The following is a 25039-nucleotide window of genomic DNA, read 5'->3' as shown; positions in this document are numbered from 1 at the left end:
CTTTGGTGCAATTAAGGGGTCAAGCTTCAAAGCATTGTATAAGTTGTTACAAATGCACGGCACGTCTTCCTTGCGCTGCTTCTCATATAGTGTAAATAGGCTTTTAATCTCTGAACCAAACATGGAAGACTCACAAATGTTCTTACATCACTGTATATCTAACACAGTGTATCTATGTGTCCTTTAATTTGCCTGGCTAATGCAGCACTCTAGCATGGTGATAAGAGAGTGTAATCTTCTTAGGTGTGGCGAAAGCTTAATCAATATTAACATATTCCTCAGCTCCCTCTCCATTGAATAATTGATATCCCCACACAGTCTTGCTGAGAATGAAATAAGATGTAGGAGTATTAAAATAACTTCCCCGAGATAAAAGAAAATTGATTAAAAAAAGATGGCTGAAAATTAAAGAGAAGGAAAAGGAGCCTAAGGGATTGGACTTTGCATACAAATGAAGAAAAGGGGTTGGGGGGAGGTGGAGAAAAAAGGAACTTTAGGGAAGTTATGAGCCCATTTATCTAACTCCAGTCATTGCACACTCGGCCGGCTGGGTTTTTACCGAACCAATCAAAGCGGTTAATCTGAGGGATCCACTGTAGCCTCACCAATCCCTGACCTCCTTGTAAAACATGTAGTTATTAATCAATGGTTGCTCATCTGTAATTTCCACATGATTACCTCTTCATTAAAACGTACAGCAGCTACATCTCATAGTTCACCTGACAGGCTACCTCTCTGTTCCCAACTCTCACATCTAAAGCATTATTCAGACCTAACAGACCGCGCCTGCAGGCTCTGGCCGACCTGGGCAATAATTTCCCAGCAAGAACGATAATTAGAATTAATTGAAGTTTTTAAAACTTATTTCCACAAGGTCCTTGAGTTCAACTGCTGTATTTAAAGTTTCAACTTATGCGGGCTAGTCACAAATTGCTAAATTACTTAAAAGTAAAAGAAAAAAAATAACAATGCCTTTAAGTCCCTGGCCTGGGGGACTATAAGCTCATCCTCCTGCAGCTGCAGGGACGACACAGAGGGGGATTTTCAAGATGGATGCAGAGAGAGGATCAAGGTTAAGAGGAATCATGCATTTGGACCACCTCGGTGCTATCAGATCACTGCTGACACCTCACCTACCAACCCCAGGGCTTTAGCACAGATCACAAGTTGAGAGGCAGACAGATGCTTGTGTGTTTGTGTTTGTGTTTGTGTGTGTGTGTGTGTGTGAGAGGCGGAAAACTTCTTGAGCTGTCAGTAGACGGGGACAAATTCAGCCCGTCTCAAGGTTGCTGCACCCACATAGGCGACGTATGAAGGACAAATGTTTGCGAAGTGTTGAGCGGCGCATCTGACAGCTGTGTTCAATCAGCGAGAGAAAAACTGATGGGTGTAAATGAGATGTCAACAAGCTGAGGATGAGGCCAATATGGAACAAAGATAAAGGCGGCAACCACACGTGTATACAGTACCATGTGATATAAATACACAGGAGGTAAACAGCACCATTCTTTGTGTCCTCTGCAGAAAATAATTACATGTCTGATATGATGACTTGAGAGTGAAATGAGACGAGTACGTTACAAGAAGAAGTAGAGTGTCTCTTGAGCATGTGTGTGTGCGTTAAACTGTTCCCTCATTCATCCAGCACTGTATTAGATACCCTCCATCTCCATTTGACAGGCAGCTGACATGCACTGAGGTGAGATAGCTGCTCCGATCAATGTCTTCGATCTACACACACTGACAGTTACTAACACACTCGCAGGCCTATCCTTCATGATTAACTGTTGGGGTTTTTTACACGTAAAAATAAATTTACAATTAAGCTCGTACTGTTGATCCTCCTCCCTTCATCTCAAACTCAATCAGCCATCTGTCACAATATATGTTTGCAGGATTCACTCTAAACACGTCTGTTAATTGTTGAAAAATCTATGGTAGGTAGCCATAATGACAGTTTATGACAATGCAGTTAAAAAGGGCTAAAAATTATTTTCAAAGTCGGTTTTATTGTTATCCTTTTAATAGCAGGCATTGAGATGTTGAATTCACGGGGAGAAAATGCCAAATTGCAGCCGTTTGTGCCTCCATCTCATGCCTGTGACTAATCAAACTGGAGCCCGTTAACTGTCTGTTCTAATTACGCTGCATCGATGCACAGACTGACTTTACTATCTGCCTGTCTGAAGGTCTGCTTGTGCTCTGTTATGAGGAAAGAGCTACGATATGGAGTGAAAGTGACAATTATTCTGTCAACCTCTCTTTGCGTGAATTAGAGGTAAATGTGTGAATTTTGTGTGATGTGAGTGAAATCTCCATGTCCTTTTTTTCTCACTCCCTTTTCACTTTTTCTTGTCTTTCTCTTTTTTTTCTCCCTCCCTCCCTCTCTCCCTCCCTCTCTCCCTCTCTCTGCCGCCCTGGGCCCCTGTCAGCTGAAACAAATAGCTGTGTCTCAAACAACCAGGGCGCTGGGCAGGTGTCAGTCAGGCTGCAGAGCGCAGAGATTGATCACGGTCAGGTACAAAGTCAATACAAACTAAAATAACGTACGCCCTCTACCATCAATATACATGCATGTATTGTCAATGCAGTACATTAGTTGTACATTTTTTCTATTCACTGTTTTATGTAACCAGTTTGACACTACTGCAAGGACAAGTTGCAGTAATTTTGAATGGAATTATCCAAACTCTATTACATCTCTCTACTCAGTAGATTTGATGCTCTTTTCATTAAATTATTCCACCAAGTTTTCCTGAACATTCACGTGTTACCTGCATTTTGAGTGGATGGGATGTACAGAAGAGTAAAGCTAAATTTATGGTTGATGAAATAGGTTAACAGGAGTGCCACCCTGCAAACCTACGAGTAGGTTTTTAATTTATAATTCAGGGTCTGGTTTTTCATTGCCACAATAGATGGATAAATTCTACGTGATCAATTGTACATCATGCTTTAAAAGGGTAGCTTGCACTCCTAGAACGCTGTCAGACTCACAATGGATGTTGATCAAACAGAACCAAAGATATCGTCTTTCTCCTTTATTCATTCAAAATTATTTCTCATTTTAAAACTCTGGTGCCTACAGTATGTTACCCACAGTGCAACTCAATTGCAGACAGTTGTGCATGGATTTGAGTGTGTTATGTTAATAGCAGCGAATGTAGCCTGAAGCCACTAGTTTACATTCTTTCATTTACTTTGTTACTGAATAAAAGGGTTTTTTGTGTAGTTGGCATGCTTAAGTTGTTCCCTTCACTGTGATGGAGTGCAGCGGTATAATTGACAGAAGTAGTCTGAGGTTGTGGTGTTGAAAGATGTAGTTTTAGTTTTAAAAGTTTGTTTGTGAATGTTTTTATTTACATTTTACACAGCGCCAAATGTTTTTTGCAATAGGGGTTTTATTTGTTTGGTGATATCTGGCCAAATCTACATCTATGATTCCTTGAAAAATTCAGACAACTTCCCCTTGTGAGGTTCCTATGGCTACGGCCCGCAAGATTGGTGTCGGCTAATGTTGTTCCTGTCAATGGCGTGAATCAGACCCCGTTTACAGCCAAACCCCGGTCTGACTTCCTCTGCCGTCTGGCCTCACAAGTAGAGCAGCATTCTGTCAGCCGTCTTTGCTCACAGTTTCAATTTCTCACTATCTGGTAGTCCTCTGTGTTTTGTGCTGTTTGAGTGAAGCATACAGCGTTCATGATGGAAAACTTTTGTCCCCTTTATGGAAGAAATAATTTCATCTAGGGCTGCAACTTCTGAGAAATTTAATGATTTACATTTGAATATTTTCTTCAATTGATCAGTTCATTGTTTTGTGAATAAAATGTTCCAGATAAGAAATAAAGAGTTTGAACATGCTTAAATATTGACTGTTGTGTGCCTGAAGATGAGATTCCCAGCACATCTCACATTGGATCCCAAAGTTTAATCTTCAAATTCATTGTTTTGTGTTTTCACTTTAATATTAAATAAAAAATTTAAAATTAGAAGATGGTAACGACACATCTTCAGCTTTTTACTTGATCGATTACTTAAGCAATTATATTGTTTTGGATTCATTTTCTGTTGATTTTTGATTAATTCATTAATGTTTTCATGCCATTTATTTGATCAAATGTTTCAATGACATTAACACAATCTTATCTGACAGCACAAAATTAATCAAAACAAAATTCAATAGAAAAGAAAAGCAGAGACTTTTCCAGCCATGAGACAGGAGAGTTGAGGAAATAAAACATTGAAAGCTTGGCTATACTATGGCTACTTAAAGCCCTGTTTGGCCACAAAGTGCATAGGACAGTCCAAAACAGGGCAAGGCAAACATTACTTGTTCAATATATACAACAGACAGGTGATGTTTACTGTAAACAAAGCTAGGAATCTGGACCACTAAGGACAGGAAATAATAATAACTACAACTAATAACTAATAATAACTACTAAAATAACCGGAAGCGTCACCATTTAATAGTGTAGGCAATTGCTTACACTCCGAGCAGAAAGACGCATCTCCACATGTGCACACACACACACACACACATACAACAAATGGGCCTCTGACATAAAGTGAGTAAAGATGTAAAGGAAACAGCTAAGGAATGCCGGATGTCTTGCAGGTCCTTTCTTGTGTTACAGTAGTCCAACCCACGTTGTAGCTATTTTCGACTGCCTGCTTTCTGCTCTTTATAGTTGACATGCATTGGAACTGACTTCTTCCTTTTACATTCAAGAAAACATGGAAAGAGAAGCTCATCTACTTAATCTCGTCCATCTGAGGCAGAGAGAGAGACAGACAGACAGTGAAGGAAATGTTTGAAAGCGCAGGAAACACCACTATTTCCATCGTTAGACCCCACACCACCATCTCCAACGTCACTCACTGCCCTCCCCACGCACACACTAAAACATTTATACCGCCATGCCTGTCTGCTGATGGTTCTGCCTGTGAATTATTTACCAGTGGAAATGCAGGAACAATCTAATTGAAGAGAAGGGAACTCTGTTGAAGATGAAACTCTGCTTTTTTTCTTTCAAGATAGATGCTTTTCAGTGGATGCGGTCAGACTCTGTTGTCGTTGTCTGTTGTTTTATATTCTCTAAGCTCGCTGTCTGCAGCTGTCCACAATTACCACAACGTTAATGATTTCTCCTCTGTCAGTAACATATCAGGACGCTATCCTTAAATTTGTAGTTTCTGTAAGCGTCTGTGTGTGTCTGCTTCATAGGCTGTTTGGATCACCAGCACAGTCTGAACCAGTGCGAGGCAAATGTTGTTTAACTCACAGCGAACATCTGGCCAATTAACACTTGTGTATGTTAAAAAAAAGAAGACATGTTGTTGTTTTCACCTCAGTAGATGACTTCCAACTCTTGTTATTTGATGATAGAAAGTGAGAACTACCAGAAAGATTTTATACAAACCCTGTCCTTGTTATTATAAATGATAGATACGTTGCCAACATAGACTACTCTTGAAGGAAAGTTGTGATTTAAACTAAAACATTTAGCTAATTATACATTTAGTTGTTCAATTTATATTTCTGCAATGTCAAGTAAGTTTTCATCCATTAGACAAGCTGAAAGGAAATGACTGATATAAGGGTATAAAAGATAGAAAGGTTTTCACAGTAAGTGGTGGCGGAGAAGTTGTCAGTAAAAATAAGATGTCCAAAAGGCAAATCTACTTTGAAAAAACAGTGACATTGTGGCAGCTGGTTGTTCATCTTGCTGCCTCACCATTCTGTGGCCAGTTAAGATTTCTCACAAATCTAAGAGCGCATATAATAAAAACAGAATTGACGTTGACCCACGTGGACCAATCAGGTATGAGCACCACTACCTCCTCTTGTAAAGATATTGATCTGGGTTGCTCATGCATTTGTTTTGGAGGGAAATGAAAGAAAGACACAGTTTTTTATATACTTTTTTTCTTTTTTAAACACAGCTGTTTGCATTACGATGAGGTACTGTACCCATTTGTGGCTATGCAAAATTGATAACTGTAAAAATGGTGAAACAAAGTAAAGTTTCTCTCTCCTTTCTGTTTTCTCTCTACCAGCAACATTCTCTGCTTTCTTCCTCATCAGTAGGTATCATAAAGTCGACCAAAAAACACGCCTCCCCTCAAGGATTTTTTGACCTGTGACTCCGTTGTTATTAACAGCAGGTGAGCTGAGTGTGGAGGAAGCTTGTTAATTATGTTGTTGATCAAAACCAACATGCATCGAATGTCATCCCAACAAGCAGGTGGACTTACAAGTACAAGTTTGTACAAAACAACAGGATAAGTAGACCTACATTAAATAGGAGAGGTCACACCAGAATCAGTGCGTTTACAGGAGGGATGTAACAACAGAGAGCGTCTCGCTCTCTCTCCGTCTGCAGAGCATGCGTGATCAACAGTAGACAGGAGGGGAAGAGCGAGGGCTAATTGTCACCTTGTTAAATGATCTCAGACGGTGTCGTTCTCAGGAATGGATTAATGAAAAATTAAAGTAGCCTATAAAATACTTCAATAGGTTGCCAATTATACTTCGACGGCGTCTGTCAATATACCTGGGTGGCCCACCCACGTAAACTGTATGTGTTCTTGTTTTACATTTAAGCACATGGACGAAAAACTGACATACATGCTACATTAGGTAGGATGCAGTAAAGGTACAGGTATTTGGTTATTTTTGGTAATTTTGGTAACGACACATGCAAGCAAACATCCTAGCAGGACGTCACACTTTTGAGAACAAACCCAAGTTGCTCACTACACACTCCCGAATAAGAAAAAAGAAAAACGGTTTGCACACACAACAAGATAAATATTGGCTGGGGACATCGCTGTTGTGTGCCCGATGATGAGTTTCCCTGCACACTGCAAAAAAAAAAGCTCTTTTACACTGTATTGCACGTGTACACACACTGCCACAGTTACACACTCACACATGCAGCTCTACATCCTTTGAAGTGCTGCATCACTAGACTGTAATGGAATTCTATAGCTGACTGCTGACTGGAGGCTTTGGAGGGGATGGATAGAGAAATGGATGGATGGAGAGAGAAATGAAAGCAGAGGTAGGTGGGAAGGTGGGAAAAATTGATTGAAGGAAAAATGGTGGACTGTTTTTGTGTTCTTGCGTGTTCATGAGAATTGCGCCCTCTGCTTCCACGGGGCTTCCCATGCCAGTGCAAGAGTGTGTGTGTGTGTGTGCGTGTGTGCGTGCGCGAGTGTGAGTGTACTCCTAGGGTGATGCCATCGATATTATGTGTGACACGCCGAGGTACAAAGGTTCATTTTCTTCTAATGCCTGTTTTAAAAACCCCACCTTGCTCACTACTTCAAAAGGCTCCCCGGGGTGAGGATGTAAGTGTATGCAACACCTCCCACCCTCCTTCCCTTCCTCCTTTTCAACCCAGGTTTTGGCAGGGGACAAGAGGGTACTGTAAATTACCTTTTGATTCATCCCCTTTAATTATGCAAATAGACTTTATTATCTGCAGCGACTCTAAAGTGTTGTGGAATGTATTCATTAGTCTGCGTGTAGAGCTGTGAGAGTGTTCATTGAGGGGTACTCAAGTGTGGACAATTTGGCATGCTCCCTATTCTGTAGGTGCAAGTGTACAATATATTCAACAAGGTGTGTGTGCATGTCTTTGTGTGTGCACCTGTCTGTACAATATGAACTTTCTTGATCAGAGTTGCCACTAAAAGTGACAGTCTGACAACAGTTAGAGCGCTTTTTGATTTGGTTTGCTTAGTTTATATCAGTTCAATGAATCACACTGGTAGAGTATCCCAAGGGTGCAATACAGAGCTGTTGAGGACTTGTCATCCACCAACACCACCCTCACCTGTGTTGTTGGATCAATAGAAGGAGGAGGAAGGACAAATGAATAATTTGACCTCAGCTTCATTCTTTGGAAATATGATCCAAACACACGCCTCCAATCCATGATATCGTTCTGCTTGCTAATATGACTATAACCACATTCCACATTGGAAACATGTTGGAGGAAACACAAGCAGCCCAAACTCTTTGTCCACACGTGTTGCAACCTCAACATGAGGTCTTGGTTGCCTAGGGATGGGTAATGTAAAGATTTTAACAGTAATACTACTTGAAATGATACTGCTTATGGATTCAGTACGTCAACAACAAGACAAACAAGAGAAAAAAAACAAAACAAACTTTGAAGCTTTATTTTCCTGCATTGAAACATATTTGTAGAATATATGTAGAGGCTATATCCTTTATTAAACTGACCCAGGTAAAAGTCTCATTGGGGTTGAAATCTCTTTTCTTGTTTACTTCCTACGCTTGTCTTACACTGCTGAAATATTATTGGTAACCTTTAACGTAAGCTGACAATCTGTGTCTAGGTGTTGCTATGAGCGTTCTGACCATTTCAGATCATATTTCTGAATGAAAAGCTAAACACTCAGATGGCTAATAGTTACTTTTATTCATGAACCCAGAGCTAAGGACTCGCCAGCTGTGCATCTCTTCACCTTTTGCTCGATGTATGGAAAGATTACTCTTTTCCACTCTTGCAAAAGACTTGTTGCACTTGTGGAAAATCGAGCATTGTCCACATCAATTTTAGTGAAGTGTAACTTGACTTTTGAACGTTTCATTTCTCCCCAGCATTGTCACTAAGAGCACGGTCTTTGTGTGTTTGTGTGTGAGAAACAGGCAAGAAAGAGCCTGCCCCTTGCACATACAACAGACATGGAGATATCTCTTGTGGATTGGGAATAGCAAAAATGCAACATAGACATATTAGAGCCTCCATACTGTTAGCAGAAACATCAGCTTATTGATACTACAGTCTTTAATAATTTAGCCCCAGGGCCTACAGGGTTTTGGTACTATCCCTACCGTTGCTGCTGTTGTACTTTTGAGGAGGTGCGTGTTAGCTTTGGTGTAACCTATGACATATTATGTGCGCAAGCAGTGATGCAATGCCATAACCTCATAATGCATAGTAAAAATTCATCTATGTGCATGTCTGCTTCTTTACTTATTTCAGGCCTTAATACTTGTGCATTCTCTCAGTGACTAATCTCTCTATATAGCTAAATATAATATAAATGCAGAATCTGTTGGCAAAGGGAGAAGTTTTTGCTTTCAGAGGGTTTCTGGTTCTGTTTGTTGTCTGTTTGTAGTCCAAACAGTATTGACCAATTACTGCCATGTGGATGGCCACAAATGTATCTACATTCATATGTACATACATTAAGACTTGTCTCTCAACTCCAACTCCATTCTTGCATCTCATGTTGCTAAGCAGACTGTAAACAATGACTGTTGCTCTGAAGAGGAAGTTCTGGCCTGGATATCCATTGTGCAATATCCAGATATCTGCTGGCTACGCCAGAAGCCCCATAACATTGGCTGTTGCCCCTCGAGGTTAAATCATCCTCAGACCATAGGTGATGGGTTCTGTAACTGCTCAGTGACAAAAACGGACATGTTCTTTGGTGGAGCCTATCTTTAGAGCGGAAACTTTATGCAAAGGGTGTTGTTAACTTAATAAACAGTGTCTGTAAACAAGAATACAAAGACACAATTTTCTTTGCATCCTCCCTTTCTTCTTCTTCTCTCTCTCTCTCTCTCTCTCTCTATCTGTCAGTTCACTCTCTACGTCTCTCTAGCTATTACTTCTCTCCTTGTATCCCTCTCCAAATTTAACACAGGACTCTTTCGGTCTTGGTGATGAGCGTCTGAATCTGAGACAAGCGTCTGAAGTCGAGAGAAGAAAACATCCACACTATCCCACTTGCTGAATAAACAGCTGATTGCCCAGCGAGGGAGCTGAATGGGTTTAATGAGTAGACTATGGCAGTGTGACCCAGATCTAGTTTCTCGACTGTCACTAAGCTGCCTACAAAAACAAACTGACAATAACAATCATCAACAACGATTCTCATTAATTACTGTGGTGACATTCATGGTCTCCATTCTCAAAACCGACCCAAGCAAAATCCCCTGTGTCTGTTCTATGTGTGTGTATGTCTGCTCTGTGTGTATGTGTGTTTGTGTATGTGTGTGAGATATCTCTCTCAATCGGTGTCCCTGTCTCCCCCTAATCTCCTCTACTTCTCCTCATCCCCCTATCTCCTCCATGTTCTGTAATGCTCTTATTTAACTTGGCATCATCCCACAGTCACATCCTCAGTGCTCCGCACTAAATGTCAACAACTAAATATTCATCACAACGCTGAGAACCCTCCCCTCTGTCTCTCTAAATCTCATCCCAGACAGAGGATTTTTTTCTCTCTCTCTCCAAAGACTGATTAGCAGCAGATTTGAATATTACCAATTACCAATATTAGAAAAGTAATTTTCTGCAATATTCTGCTTCTCCACCCTCCTAGTGATTCAAAGAGCTCAGAGCTTTTTCACCTTGTTTACCTAATTTCAAGGCACACACTCTATTTTCTGTAACAGTATTTTATAATTGCTTGGTCTCAATAGTTTCAAAGTCTACAACTACAACAACTGCATTCTCATGGTGCATTTAAACACAAAAGATGTGCAAAGTGCAGGAATCTGAATTGCAAATTTGCAAAGGGAAAGAGAGAAAGGGAGTGGTAGGAAAATGTTGACATATACTGTATAATAGCACGGATATTGCACATAACAATAGATGAATAAATAAAAACTATGATTCATAGAGTGACCAGTAACTCTTCTCTATCAAGCCCACCATAGTGGTAACATCATAATTTATCACATAGACTGACAGCAAACCAAAAGCCGGGATCCGGTGGTGTACCGCTGAGCTATCCTGAGGAAGACGGTACAAGCGCCTGTCTGCCAGACTCAATATGAGAGGGCGACAGGGGTGACCAAACTTTGACCAGCTGGCCTGACAATCGTAATGAAACCCTTTGTTTATGGACTTGAAGTTTCATTTAGAGCTGAATTAGAGACCAGAGACTAGAGATCCATTGCTACTAATACTATACCTGTCTTTACAACATCATTTTACATACATATTTACAACATCCTTATTTTTCTCAATACAGAAGATGCTTTTAGCTGCCAAGTCAAAGGCATAGCAGCAGTAAGAAATTAAAGAATCTACAGCATTTGTACAATTTGCCAAAAGTTAATCAAAATGAAGGAGAATTTGAACGTCAGCAGACATTTTTAAACAAAACATGTGTAATTTTAGTTGTACACTGGTGAAGAGAGAGAAGATGGTGTGACAGTTTGAAGTTAGCCTGTCCGCTTAACGCCACTACTGTATCTCTGAACTATATCTTTAACCAAATCATACATATCCATTCTATTCTATGTGATCTCCTTTTAAAGACTAATGTAATAACTTATGTAATATTTTTGTGAACTGTTTGGAGCCTTCCCGAGCAGGCCCGCGTCCCACTTTGAAACCCTGTTGTATAAAATAATTAGTTCACTGTCTGAATTCAAGCTATTCAGTGAGAATTGCTTGAACTCTGCAGGTGGAAGTAAACCAATATGAGTACCGTGCTGTGAATCTTGGTGAGTGTGCAGCTGATTCACCAGCTGCATGGCCTAATTCTCATCTCAGTATTATTGAAAAACATTATACTGGGGATGTCAGTTTCAGTTAGTTTTGCTCATGATAGCCCGCCAGCCATTAACCAGTAACCAACTGGTTAATTTACAAGAAGCACTTTCCAGTTAGTGTGACTCTCCATTGTATCATTGAGCTCTGACAACCCCTGGCGAGGCTGTCTAACGTGCCAGACAGAGAGAGGCTCTGAGTGACAAAAACACTAGTCTCACCTAGCCGGACATATGTGTTACCCTATATAGTATATTGTTGATTGTTTATATGTATTTGTTTTGTTGCTTTTACTTGGGAAAGGAGCACACTGGACTGCATGCCTCAGTCAGTGCTGATGATGTTACAGGTAGTTGTGAAGTTAACTCATTTGTGAGAGCTGTCCAGCATTCTCTTGTCAGAGTAAATGTTTGACCTTTAGCTCATTCTTCTTCTTGTTGAAATGTATTAAAATATTACCACACTGGGCTTCTTTGAGCATGCTTTGTATTTTACTTCAGACTGCTTTAGTGAAGCCGTTAACAGATGATGTCGATAAGCAAATTAACCTATAGACCGACATGCATAACTGGTCGAAAATATTCTCTGCGGTTATTTTTCACCATTGACATCCCTAGTTACCTCAGCCAAGGAGGTTAGGCTTTTGCTCCTGTCTGTTTGTTGGTTGGTTGGTTTGTCAACAGGATTACACAAAAGCTACTGAACGGATTTCCACCAAACTTGGATGGAAGATAGATCTCGGCCCAGAAAAGAGCTGATTAACTTTTGCTGCGGATCCGGTTATAGGGAAGGACCCAGGAATTGTTTTGTTCACTTTCTTTAACATTGCGTTTTTCAACATTTTTGTAGATTTGTCAGGGAATAACGCATGGATCTTCAGGAAAACAATCTAATGTATTTAGGCAGCATGAATATACTGTACAGTATGAGTGAGTGCAATTTCATGCAGATCCAAATAAAAATTACAATCTAGTAGATTTAAATGTATTATTTCATATTGGATTAGACTTGATTGAATTAAAGGGGATTGTTGTGCCAGAGGTATGCACTTTACTGAGTGCCTGTTTTAGTTCATAATGAAGTCTTTATTGTACAGCACAGCTCACAGTCCCTCTTCAATGCCTCTTGAACTTTGCCTGACCGCAGTAACAGAATGCGTGGGTTGTCTTTGTGGGGCTATGTTTGTATCGCTGTGGACAGAAAGTGTCAACAGCCTGCTAGTGAGACGAGATGTCATGGAAATGACACGGCCACACATGCAGATGAGCAGACACACACACACACACATTACGCTGGAAGTATAGTTGAGAGGTCATCATATCTGTGTAAGTCATCAGCACAACCTTAATCACTGTGACTCATATTTAACGCTCATTCAGGAGCGACTCATAGGGAATAGAAAGGGAAGCATACACCTCCTTTCATGCTTCCCTTGATGTGAATGACACTGTCAGGGTTTGGGTTATCTGCCTTTGTGTGTGTATGTGGATATCAGGAATGTGTTTGAGGAAAGTGACAGGTTCAGACCGCCATGTAAAGAACCCTTTGGGCCTGTGCCGCTTATCAGTCCCACACACACTCCGTCTTTCTCGCATGCTATCCACCTTGCACACACAAAGACACACACACTCAGCTGAATTATATGTCACGCTGATCTGTTGAGTTCATTTGTAACCTGCTCAGATCTGCTCCCCTCTCCAATTCTCACGACAGAAGCCATATTACTTTTAGGCCATCACTTTGCACAAACATCACAGGACCCCTCCTCCATTATTTCTGTCTCTCCAGTTCCCTCTCTCTTCTCTCGCCATCCTCTCATATCTATGTGTCAGAATCAGACAAGAGGAGGGTTATGGCTGTACAGTATGTCTGCATACCACAAAAACTGGATAGTGCACTGAATTATAGTGAATATGAAAAATGTTTTAGGAATGACATTTGTTTTAAGGATGCATAGCATTTGAGTTGTAGGACACCTCTTCACTTTCTGGTCAGGCTCACTTACAAACAAAGATCTGTATATTAAAAAAAGAAAAGAAGACTGTGCAGCTACTAGTCTCCAATTCTGTCTTCTTTTTATCCCAGTGAGTCCTCAGTAGCTTTTATTATTTTATTGGCAACTTTGTATAGCACTGCTTTTTAGCAGGTACATAGGGCAGTCATGGCTCAGTAGGATTGTTATTGGTGGTTTGATCCCCAGCTCCTCCGGTCCACATGTCGAAGTGTCCTTGGGCAAGACACTGAACCGCAAATTAATCCAAATGTTCAGGCCAAAGCCTCTCATGGTGACCCGCTGCCTTTGGTGTGTGAGTGAGGCAAATTGTGGAGCACTTTGGATAAAAGCGCCATATGCAATGACAGCTGTTGGTACACTGTGGCCAAACTGTAGCCGTTAAACTATAACAGCCTCTATCCATCAATCAAAAACAATCTCTGCGACATTATTGGATAGCATTGCTTTTAAAAACTTTGGTTATTAGCTATTGTCCTCTTTATTATTTTTCCAGTTCCATACATTTTGATCGACTACGACTCCTGCATGCTTACACCAAAACCATCCAAAAAAGAAAATGTTCAGCTCTTTAAGGACATTTATACTACATCCAGACATTTTAAAACAGTACCCGGTAGTAATTGAGGTATCAACTTCCTCAGGTAATTCTGTCTCAGTTATGTTGTTTGATTCGCAAAAATTCTGGATTACTTGAGTGACAAATCCAGAAATCCCTGTGCATGTAACCCTAACCACTGTCACTGACAAAACTCATCCTACTTATTTCTATACCATTTCTAGGTCTCCTTGCCAACAGTGTGTTGCCATGGTCAGTAATGACAGCTAGGACTGAGTTAAGCAAACTAAATATAATATCTTTTAAAGTTGTATTGGAGATAAAGAAACGCAGAGAGGACCATTGTTACTGTACAGTTTAAGAAGCATCGCTTGATTCATGTTACACAAGGGACCAATTAAGCTATTCATTTTCTAATATGTGTCACCTGGCACTGTGCTGGATACTATGAATGGCAAAGCTGTTGGCACCTGATGGATCACACTGGAAATAAATCATTGGGCTTAATGTTCATGCTTGTCAATCACATTAAATTATAAACAAATTTTAATTTAGTCAGTGACATGCCTGTCCTTTTAATTGTCTAACAAATTATCAGATTTTAAGTCATTATGATAAGTATAACTATAATAATTAATTGTTTAAAAATAACATAATTATTGTAAATTTAACATAACAGATTCCATATTTTACAGTCTTAACAAGACAAGATTAACCAGTTTCTGCTGCTCTCCCTTGGTGTCTAATAAAGAAATTGTTTCTAGTTTTTAGTGTATCATCAACTCTTACTTGGTTTCTAAGTAGAGGATAATTAAGCTTTTTTGGGTCTAATGCGGCATTAAGCGGTTTCTGATTACAACGTAAATTAGATGTACGTTGTGTAATTAGGGTGTAACTAACACATTATTTAGTTTTTGTCTTCAAAAAGTTCAGCTTGTTACATCTTATTAAGACACTACAAAGTGTAACCAAATCTTGTAAGTGCTGAATGTTGTGCTCTCGAGGCAAATCAGTTAAACTAACAACTAGTTCACATAAACCTAATTGATTCTGAGCCAAGCCTGAGCCAAAATATGGTCATATTCTAGTTTTTTACATTTGAAATAACAACTTTTGGTTTAAAAAAAGAGAAAATACAGACCACCCCTGTTAATGTCAAAAGAAAGGCAACATTTATCTCTGTTAACAAACTACCTGGGGAAAACCCTGGTTATTAGTATTGCTACAAATTAGGGCTACACGATATGGTCAAGAAGTGATATTGCGATGATTTTGACAGATATTGCGATTGCGATACAATTCGTGATTATTAGGGATGATTAACTTTAACATCACAATTTTCATTGTCATTGAGAAACTAGTAAAATTATAATGATGTGACATTTCTCATGGTCTCTGCCAAACAAAAAGGTTTTATTACATCTGGAGAACAAGCTTTTTAGGCCAGAGCATCTCCGCAGCACTACAAAATGTCATTAAATCACTGTTTTGTGACCCATTTTACCTTTATAAAATAATTGAAGTTGTTGTGATTTAGATATTGCACTTGCTCATATTGCGATTTTGATTATTTTGCAAATAATTATGCAGCCCTACTGCAAATGTTGATTTCATTTTGAATGACGTTTTCTCACTTCCAGACCAGAACCTAGAATTTGTGCTTTCACTTTATGCTCTTTATGAAACATACAGGCATGTTTAAGCACATATCTGAATTCAATCCTCAATGTGTCACCGCTCCCTCTTATAATTGTCCTAGTAGTGACGTATCTTGCACCTGTTGATAGAAGCGATCACTTCATCGTTACTGCTGACCAGAAAGCATACTGACTAATCTTCATTGTTTCAGAGTATGGTCACAAAGGATGAGATTAATACTTCAAGGCAATGTTGATCACAACTTTCAGACAGATTGGAGTAGACTTAGAGCTCCACCAGATACGTCACATCTGCACCAGTGTTAAATGTTTGTGTAATAACATGAGAGTGTGAGAGTGTTGGTTTTAGCAGCGCTGTGGAAGAATTTCAACAAGCCTCACATGGCTGCCTCATGATTGGATTCACACGCAGCTTGAGAAACACCTTGCGAGCTGTTAACAAGAATGCTCAAAAATATTCATCTTCTGATGTCTAAACCCCTTTACACATTGTTCACTCTCTAATTATAGCAGTCTGTTCCGTGCTCAGTTCCTGTTTCTTGCGTCTTGTGTGTGTATGTGTGAGAATCTGTGCGTTTTTATTCCCTGTAATCTTTTAATGACATGCACTAACGACGCGTTGAGGCTCAGAAACAGCCCAGGCCATGAAACACATACACACACATGCACAGGATAACTGAGGCTCAGTGGAGGGCCGTAGCCCCTGAGAGGATCCACTGGGAGATTAGCCAAATCAGAAAAGCGTTTTAGAGAAAGGCAGCTTTAATGCAACACAACACAGATAGCTTGTGTGTGTCACGGAGAGCAGAGATAGATGTCCGAAGCCTCAAATTCAGCATTTTGTTGGTAACTTTTTAAATCTAACCACTTTTGTTTCATCTCCTTCCTCATCAGGTTTAAAAGAGACACGTCCTGCCACTCAGCTTCAACATCGAACACTGGCAGTTGCATGCTTACAGTATATCCTCCCCTTTTGATTTCATTTACCACAGCATGCTGTACTATCTTTGAATTCTTCTATATTTAAATCTCCATCAACGTCATCCTACTGTAATACTTAATATGACAGTGCTCGGCTCTCCTGGGTTCTTACTGACTAGAATTTCTCATTTACTTGTCAAACTTGATGGCTGGCAGATAGTCAGAACAGGAAATTGAGAAATATGGGCAGGATGTATACCGTACGCATAACCTGACTGGAGAGCAGATATACAGTACAGTACAAAGTACATTTGAACCAGTGCCTCATAGAAGGCACTAATCATGTTCGTATGATCTCTTGATGTCAATCCATCATACTTTTGTCAGTGAATGAGAGCTGTGGTTCAGACATGGCTTTTGCATCAGGTTTCTCTGCACGCTACTCGGTCTGGTTGAGGTGGACTTTAGGAAATTCGCTCTGGCAAGGAACCATATTTATTTGATGTATTGTGACCAAGTTGAAGAACTCATGTGGGTGTCTTATTCCCCATCTTACAGCTACAAAAACATGGTCTTTTTTCCAGAATTTAAATATAGGAACACATTAGAAAGCCCACAATGCTGGATTGTTGACGCTAACGCAACTTCAGTATTTGAATGTTTAAAGAAATTACAAAAAAAGCATGAAGGCCATATTCATTGTTTATCAATATAAACAAGAAACGCAAACCAATAACTTTGGAGAAGGATCCATGGAGTCCGGTTATTAGGGGATTGTGACAAGATGTGCACTGAGAGGGAGATTTTACAGTTGAGACATACACTTGTCAGTGCTCTCTGGTGGATAAAAGATGCAGGGTGTCCCAAAGACATTTAAGGTAGAAGTGTCCTGCTTTTTCTGAAAAAAATGGCAAAAGAAAGTATTACATATTTATGAACTATATTATTAGGCTTACCACCTCTGCTCAATCAGCTGCAAGGTGAAAACTCAATTAAGTGACCTCCCTCTCGCTCCTTGAGTCCTGGCTGGAAAGTGCTGCATACAAATACTTTTCTCACTCACCTGATTTCTGTGGTAAAGACAGCCAAATGTACAGCTTTTTCCTGCAACAGTCATTGCATTGTTGATTTCACGATGTTAAAGTCAGCAAATGCTATTCTCCTGACTCTAACCAGCTGCAAAGTAGAAACAGTTTTCCATATTTGGAGCTTTTTCTGTCTTTTACAAAACAGTTATCAGTGTTCAGAGCAGTGTATTTGAAGCTGGAAATAAATATGATAAAATCTAAGTTAACAGGAAAGCAATTACTAGTTATTGATGACATATCTTGGAGCCAACACATTAAAACCAGTAGTTACACATTTATGATTTTGCATTTCCTGTCGCTTCAAGGTTTCTTGAGAAATTGATTCAAACTGTGGTTATCAACAATGCTTTCAGCTCCATGCATCCACTGTGAAACAGTCTGCTGGTGTCCTAATTCTTGTTATTTGAGCCCAGTAAAATGTGTAGAGTACTGTGAGTCAGCAGTACAAGATTTAATTGTAGGACTGACACAAAATGCAGACATTTAACTTTTCTTTTGAAAGGTTTTATTCATTTCATATAATACTGACACATGTACTCAATAGCGGTTAACAGGCGTTTAAAAACACAGATATTAAAACCATTAGAGCGTCAATTTATTTTTAGCCCCGTTGATTCCATGGACCATTTTTTACACGTTTACATGTTTCAATATACCATAACATCTACTTGGTATTAGTCTAACCTCACCCCTGAAAGGATTTTGTCCTTGTCAAAAAACAAAAGAAAAAAAGAAGACTGACAAACTGTCTCCCCATTTTTAAAAAATGGCGTGTGGTAAGCCACAAACTTTTCAAGGTAAAACATTTTCATGGAGGTGAAATCTGAAAAAAGAAAAAGGTTTCGGATCTGAGAAACATTTTGACAGCATCAAGTGTGTCATATGTGGCACAGTTAAATTTAAACGTGTCATCCAGACTACATGAGACAGTCATTCTGGATCCACTCCTTCTTTTAGTTTTTTTCTTTTTCATAGTGACATTTGTAATGAGGGATAGTTGTCTAAAATCCAAATCCCCTTTATTCCCAGTATGGAACACAACTAAGCCATAGAAGAGAGATGAAGAATACAGATTGTTGTAAAGAAGTTTTTTTTGAAGTTGTTGTTTGTAGTAGCAGTAAAGGATTGTGGGTGATGCAGTCCTCTGCGGTAAAGGACCAAGGACACTCAGTTGTGTTTAAGGTGATGGAAGACAGCGTCAGAGTCCTTTCTCTTCGGCCACCGTATCCTCAGAATAATGAAACAATTACTGGTTCCTAGTACAAGTCCATCTGAGTGTGTTTCCTCACCACTGGAACAGTAGGTCCATTGTGCTGTGTAAGTAACTCCACCATGTTTTCCTGCTCCTCTTGAGACAGGACTATCGGGTCACCTGTAACAGGAAGAAAAGAAGCGGGTTACTGAATAAAGTAAAAAAAAAAAAAAGTTAGGAAGCCAGAAACAGTGAAGGTCACAGACACAGAAGCTAGAATAAATGTTGCCATTATACGTTTCTGCACACCAAGGATATGTTGAAACTTTAAGCACAAAAGGGGTTAGAAAAGATCATGTTCTGGCTTAAAATACCCTTAAAAAAATCTGGTTTTGCCAGTTAAATGGGAAGCAAACGTTGGTCTCGAAGTAGTCACAAAGTCATCTTGCCAAGTTGTCACAAAACCCAGCAGGGAGCCAACTCTGGTAGAACATGTCAACGACATGAAGTTTTTAAATGATGCAGCGCCACGCAGCACAGTCCGCTGCTCCAAATTAATGGGAAGTGATTGTTGTTGGTGGAGCACCGACAACGTGGCTAGCACGGTCTCTGTCTCTCCTGGCAAGAGACTAAACAAGACACAGCTTGAATCATGGCAGTCAGCCCACAATGCCTCACTCTCGGTGGCTGGCCCACTGCCATGTCATTTCGTCTATTTGTCGAGATGGCTGCTCTAATCACATGGTCTCTTTATCTTGCCCATCCATCTTTCCATTTTCTCTGCTCGTGCACTCCTTGTTTTGGTTTATTTCAAGCCATTAGGAGACATTTTCGAATAGCCAGCAACCAAACAGACACAAAATGCTTCATAACAGCCAGTGCTTGGGCATGTAATAGACAAGAGTCTCCAAGACTATTCTTCTGTTTTTTATTCCTGCATGCCTTCCTCTCTCATTGTGTTCCCAGTGGCTTCACCTCTCAGCCCCAACACATGCTGTCCCTGCTGTATTTCCTCTTGAGGGAGTCAGTCTTTTGTCAGACCCAGGTGCCAGCTAACAAAGTGTGAAGGCCAGCCATCACTGAGAGAGCTCAGAGGAGTGTTTCCTCCAAGCTGGCGGCTGAAACTGTTCTACTGTATCTGCTCTCGATGGCTCCAGGCCACCCTTCCTGGGCCCATTCCCATTGCCTTCAGGCATCTACTCCTGTGCCTGATCAAAGAGTCTGCAGGCGTTTGTTGTCACGCCAGTTCACTACACACACTCACTGCTGCATCTCTGTGCCTGCTATGCTGTAAGGTGCTTCAAAGTCCCTTTAGGTGTTCATCCCCCTGCCTGTTTAAATATGCCTGTAGGTGGCAGTTTCTGTGCCCAATTAGAAAGCGGCTTTAGGTAGTTAGATCTCACTTTACAAAGAACACAATCAGTGCTCAAGTGTCATCTCTATGTGCCTTTATAGGCTGGGGAGTGCCACATTTTCATTGCTCATTCCACAAGATTTTACTGTGTCTACACTAGTGGCTGCTCAGATGGACACAAGGCAGATGTCCCCTTCACTACTAAATTATACACATTCCTTATGATGAACAAGGATAAGTTATGGAAAAACAAAATTGAAATTATTTGATCTTGAGTCTTATTTTGTAACAATGAGGGCTGCAAAATTAATCAATAAATGTTATGGAAATTACATTATGGCCAATGTAATATTTTACCATATCCCGTAGTCCTAGTAATAATCTTAAAGGAGACATTATGCTCATTCTTCGGTTCATAATTTTATGTTGGGGTACTACTAGAATAGGTTTACATGCTTTAATGCTAAAAACATGTCAGTTTTCTCATACTGTCAAGTGAATACCCAGTCTGCTCTGACTGGTCAGCTCACACATGCCTGACCCAGCACCGCTAACAACAACAGAGCAGCTGTGCTAAATCAATTCTTACCTGCCAAACTAGCTAATAGGCATTAATTATGCAAATGTGCTATGAGCTTTTTAACTCTCAATATCTTTTACATGCTCAAGAGCCTATATAAAACACTGAAGGGAAGGAAAAAAAGAAAAAAGCATAATAGGTCTCCTTTAAGCTTCATCAAATCACATTACATACAGTAGGCCTCATTCACTGCTTGAAACGTGCCCTCACAATATCTTGCCTAAAGAAGTTGACGGTGCTTACAGACTGCCTCATCTGCTTAGTGTTGGTGTAAGCTAGCTGTACAGGAAGTGTAACATAACTGCACTGCTGACACCTTGTCATTTGTTTGTTATTGTGTGTATATGACTGCATGTGCATTGACGCAAATGCGCACACACACTCTTGCCTTGCAGTCTATGACAGCTCAGTGGCTTGGCAGCCCGGCCGTGTCTGTCTGCTCATCCATATGATATTATTTGGCATTGATCGAGCTGTCTTCTATCCCCTCCCTCTCTCCTCCCTCTGCCCTCCTCCTATCCTCCTTTCCTCTGCTCCCAGCCAGGGATGGATGGAGGCAAGGATGGGGTGTGCCAAACCCTCTTTGTGTACACTGCTCTGTGTACCCAGACACAAGCATAAGCTCCTTGTCAGCTGACCAGTTCCAGTATTCTTGTTTTCAAGTGTTTTCTTTATTCTTTTATCTACCTATCACCTCTGCCTTCAGCCTTTCCTCTTCACTTTACACTTGTTATCTTCTCTTTTTCATCCGTCTCCTCCTGCCTCTTTCTTTCTTTTCGCTGCTCCCCTTGTCTCTCTCTCTTTCTCTCTCATCCTCTCTCTCTCTCACTCCATCGTCAATTTCAATTTACGAGCCGGTCTTAATGGGACTATAAGAGAACGTTCGATGCTATTGATCTGGATTCCTGTGCATCTTGACCTCGGCGTACCACACCAGAGGAGAAAAAAAATCACTCTTTTCATCATCAGGCGAACACATCAGCAAACACGTGCACACATTGTACACACACACATACAGACACAAACCATTGATCAAAGACGTGAATGCAAGAGACAGAAAATATTTGTGCACTTTTAAACTACGACAGAGTCAATGATAAAGCGGCGCCTGGCTGAAACCCGTTCGCTTTGATCTTGTTAAAGCAATTATAAATGTGCACTTTGGGGTTGATAAAACTAAATGCATGAGATCAGATATATAAAGCAACTTCCGAACGGCACTCTCATATTCAGAAATTGCATCATCTTCATATCTGATCAACCCTCGTGTTTCTCTCTCTTCAATTACGCCCGTTACACACTCCAAGACCAATCAGTCATTTTCTATTCTGTTGTTTTTGTGTCTTTATCTCTCCATCGTAGTGAATTTGGAAGTTTCTGTTACACTCATGAGCAGCCTAACACAAATTTGAGCTCAGCATCCAACTATTTCAGGGTGAGAGTAAGAGGAGGGGCTGTTGAGAGGGAAAGAGTGTAACTTGAGGGGGCGAGATCCACTTTGCAAGGTGAGAGGTGAGCAGAGGAAAAAGTAAGGAAGGAATTTTTAATCAGCCTGGCATACTGGAGACTGCCTTTGAGTGTTTTAGAGGAAGAGAGAATGGGAAAGAGAGAAGAGACCAAGTGTGTCCTGAGCTTTTCTCATCCCAACCCCCTTTTTTTTTTTTTTTTTTTTTTACTCGAGCAGATGCACTCTCCTTCCTCTGACCACGCCTTCAATCAATTATTTAGGCAGAAAACAAAGGTCTGCACCCAGCCATGAATAATGGAAGGTGAGAAGGCAGAGAGAAGGATGGAGGTTAGAAACTGAAGCAAACAGTGACAAGAGGTGAGTCTCGCACAAATTCGCTCCGATGACAGACAGCTGAGACCCTGCACGGGTCGAGCCACTGAAGAGGAGCTAACAGGTGCCAATGGGGGCTCAGCAGACACATATATAATGTACATCCACACACATAAAGATACAGACAAATGGACAGCACGTGAAAATCGAGGAAAAACAAGGAAAGGAAGACCCATGCACACACCGCGCATACTGTATTATGGGTGAATCGGAGCGTAAAAACTATCCGAGGACAATTACCAGTCTAGTGTATCCGCTGTGGTGAGTTGTTTTTGCATCGAGTCAGATGGCATGCCAGTCAGACGCAGGGAAGCAGGGCAAGTGGGAGTGAAGGGAATTGTGATGTTCTCTTTCCCTGTGAGTGTGTGTGTGTGTGTGTGTGTGTGTGTGTGTGTGTGTGTGTGTGTGTGTGTTATTTGCCTTGTTCATGTTGGCCTTGTTTTTCTTCAGAGACTGTTTGATGTTAGATCCAAGATGGGCGGGGGGAGAGAGTAAAGAGAGAGAAATTGGGTGAGAAAAAGAATGATATGGAGGGGGGAGGAGAAAAAGTAGGGGATGGAGACAAATAAGACAGAAATGAGTAAGAGAGGACAGAGACGTAACACGATGGAGGTGGAAGTGGGTCACTCTGCAGTTGGTCCGACCGTGTGTGCATGTGTGCAAGTTTGTGTGAGAGAGGGAACCAGAGATATTAAAGCAAAAAAAAATGTGTGTGCACACCAACCTTTGTTGTCTTGACTTTGTTGCCTGTGCTGCAGCTCCATCCTGTGAGGTCTGGAAGAACCTTGCACTCCTCATTGTCCATACATGGCTGCATCTGACACCACCACTTCTGGGCTACAATGGAGGCTGGAGGTTGGGAGAAGGGTTCAGCAGATATTTAATTTGTGAATTTTGACACTGAGCTTTTTCTTACCAAGTGTTCAGCCAAATTTAGCACAACATTCAAAGACATTCCCAGAAAATCAGCAAAAGAAAACATGAAATGATGTTGCCATCCACTATGTTATGTGAATATTAGGAGTTGGGTGTATCAAGATTAACAGCTGGTAGAACTTTCCCCAGTTAGGTGTCATAAAACCATTGCAGAAGAAGAGGTGACGATGTAAGACGATGTAATTAAAAAAAGCAATGTGGAAAACATGGATGGATGGAAATAAAGCGTTTCTGTCTGTTTAAAGTATTAATTGGCTCACACAGATCCCACACTTTTCATCTCTTGAGTGTAGTGGAAGCTCTATATCATGATTTAATAAATCTATCACTGCACCAACCCAGCTAAGTGTAAAAACTTTTTTTGTGATTATGTGCAGAGTGAAAATATGCATAAAAACAGGTTAATGCAAATGTACTTCCTGATAGTGATATGATATGAATGTAAATTGACCTACAGTGTGATTTTGAAGATTCTATCCTGACACAAACTATAAATGATTTATAACTTTGACAACACACACACACACACACACACAGACACACACACACACACACACACACACACACACACACACAGTAGAAAGGTGCAGAGCATTGTGAGCTTTAATTCAAGTCCATCCATATCAAAACATGTCGTACATCTGTTTCCAGTCTCACTCCATTCATCAGTCATGTGACTAAAAGATCACCATAGATATTATATATAATACATTATCGGCATTGTGGTCATCATCATCATCTTTTGAAAATAGTTTTTAAAATTACAATATATGTTTTCCTTCAGAGTGGAAAGACTTGTTAAGATGTGTTAACAAAACTCAACATCGTGAATAAAGTACATCCATCCATTGATGGTCCTTGCTGTCAGCTTCTTAAAGCTATATTGCCTGACTCCCAAAAACTACCTTTTAAACACTGCTGCAGGTGGCTTAACAGGACTGGTGTCGCCATGTTTCTTATTGTCAAGTTTGTCCGACCTGGTAACAGTAACTACGGGGGTGGGACTTAGAAACGGTCAGCTTTGATCTATGAAGTACCCACTTCACAACCCAAAGGACCCTGACCCTCAAATGATCCGCCGCTACAGGGCTTTTGTCCAGAGCAAAGTCCGATCCACAGTGGGGTGGGGCCTCCATGGACTGGACTTGTTCCTGCACATCCCATGGGTGCTTAATCAGATTAGGATCTGGGCTAGGACTCAGGGTTTCCCAACAGAACATAGGAATGAGAATGATATTCATTCCATTTGTCAGTGGTTTAAATGTTTTTTGGCTGTGTAAATGATAAGAAATATAAAAAATACAGGTTAGAACCATCTTCGCTCTCATATTATTGATTACCCTCACTAATT

At 40.5% G+C, this 25039-nt stretch overlaps 1 protein-coding gene and 1 long non-coding RNA gene across 10 annotated transcripts in view; one reads left to right on the top strand and one right to left on the bottom strand.

Annotated features, from left to right (window-relative positions):
* Window positions 1-25039, top strand: part of LOC311265798 — a 231431-nt gene that overhangs the window by 120670 nt on the left and 85722 nt on the right. The window lies entirely within an intron of this gene.
* Window positions 18281-25039, bottom strand: part of LOC311265797 (chemokine-like protein TAFA-2) — an 82054-nt gene continuing 75295 nt past the window's right edge. For both annotated transcript variants that reach the window (XM_084367800.1, XM_084367801.1), the window contains 2 exons: window positions 23477-23601; window positions 18281-19158 (listed from right to left, as the gene is read on the bottom strand). In XM_084367800.1, coding sequence (XP_084223926.1) covers window positions 19147-19158; window positions 23477-23601 — 137 coding nt within the window. In that variant the 3' untranslated portion in view covers window positions 18281-19146. The remainder of the gene's footprint in view (window positions 19159-23476; window positions 23602-25039) is intronic.

Source organism: Pagrus pagrus (assembly GCF_965226575.1).
Source record: "Pagrus pagrus genome assembly, chromosome: 11".
NCBI lineage: Eukaryota > Metazoa > Chordata > Actinopteri > Spariformes > Sparidae > Pagrus > Pagrus pagrus.
The sequence above is the reverse complement of the archived record's forward strand: the minus strand, read 5'-3'. Positions and strand labels throughout refer to the sequence as shown.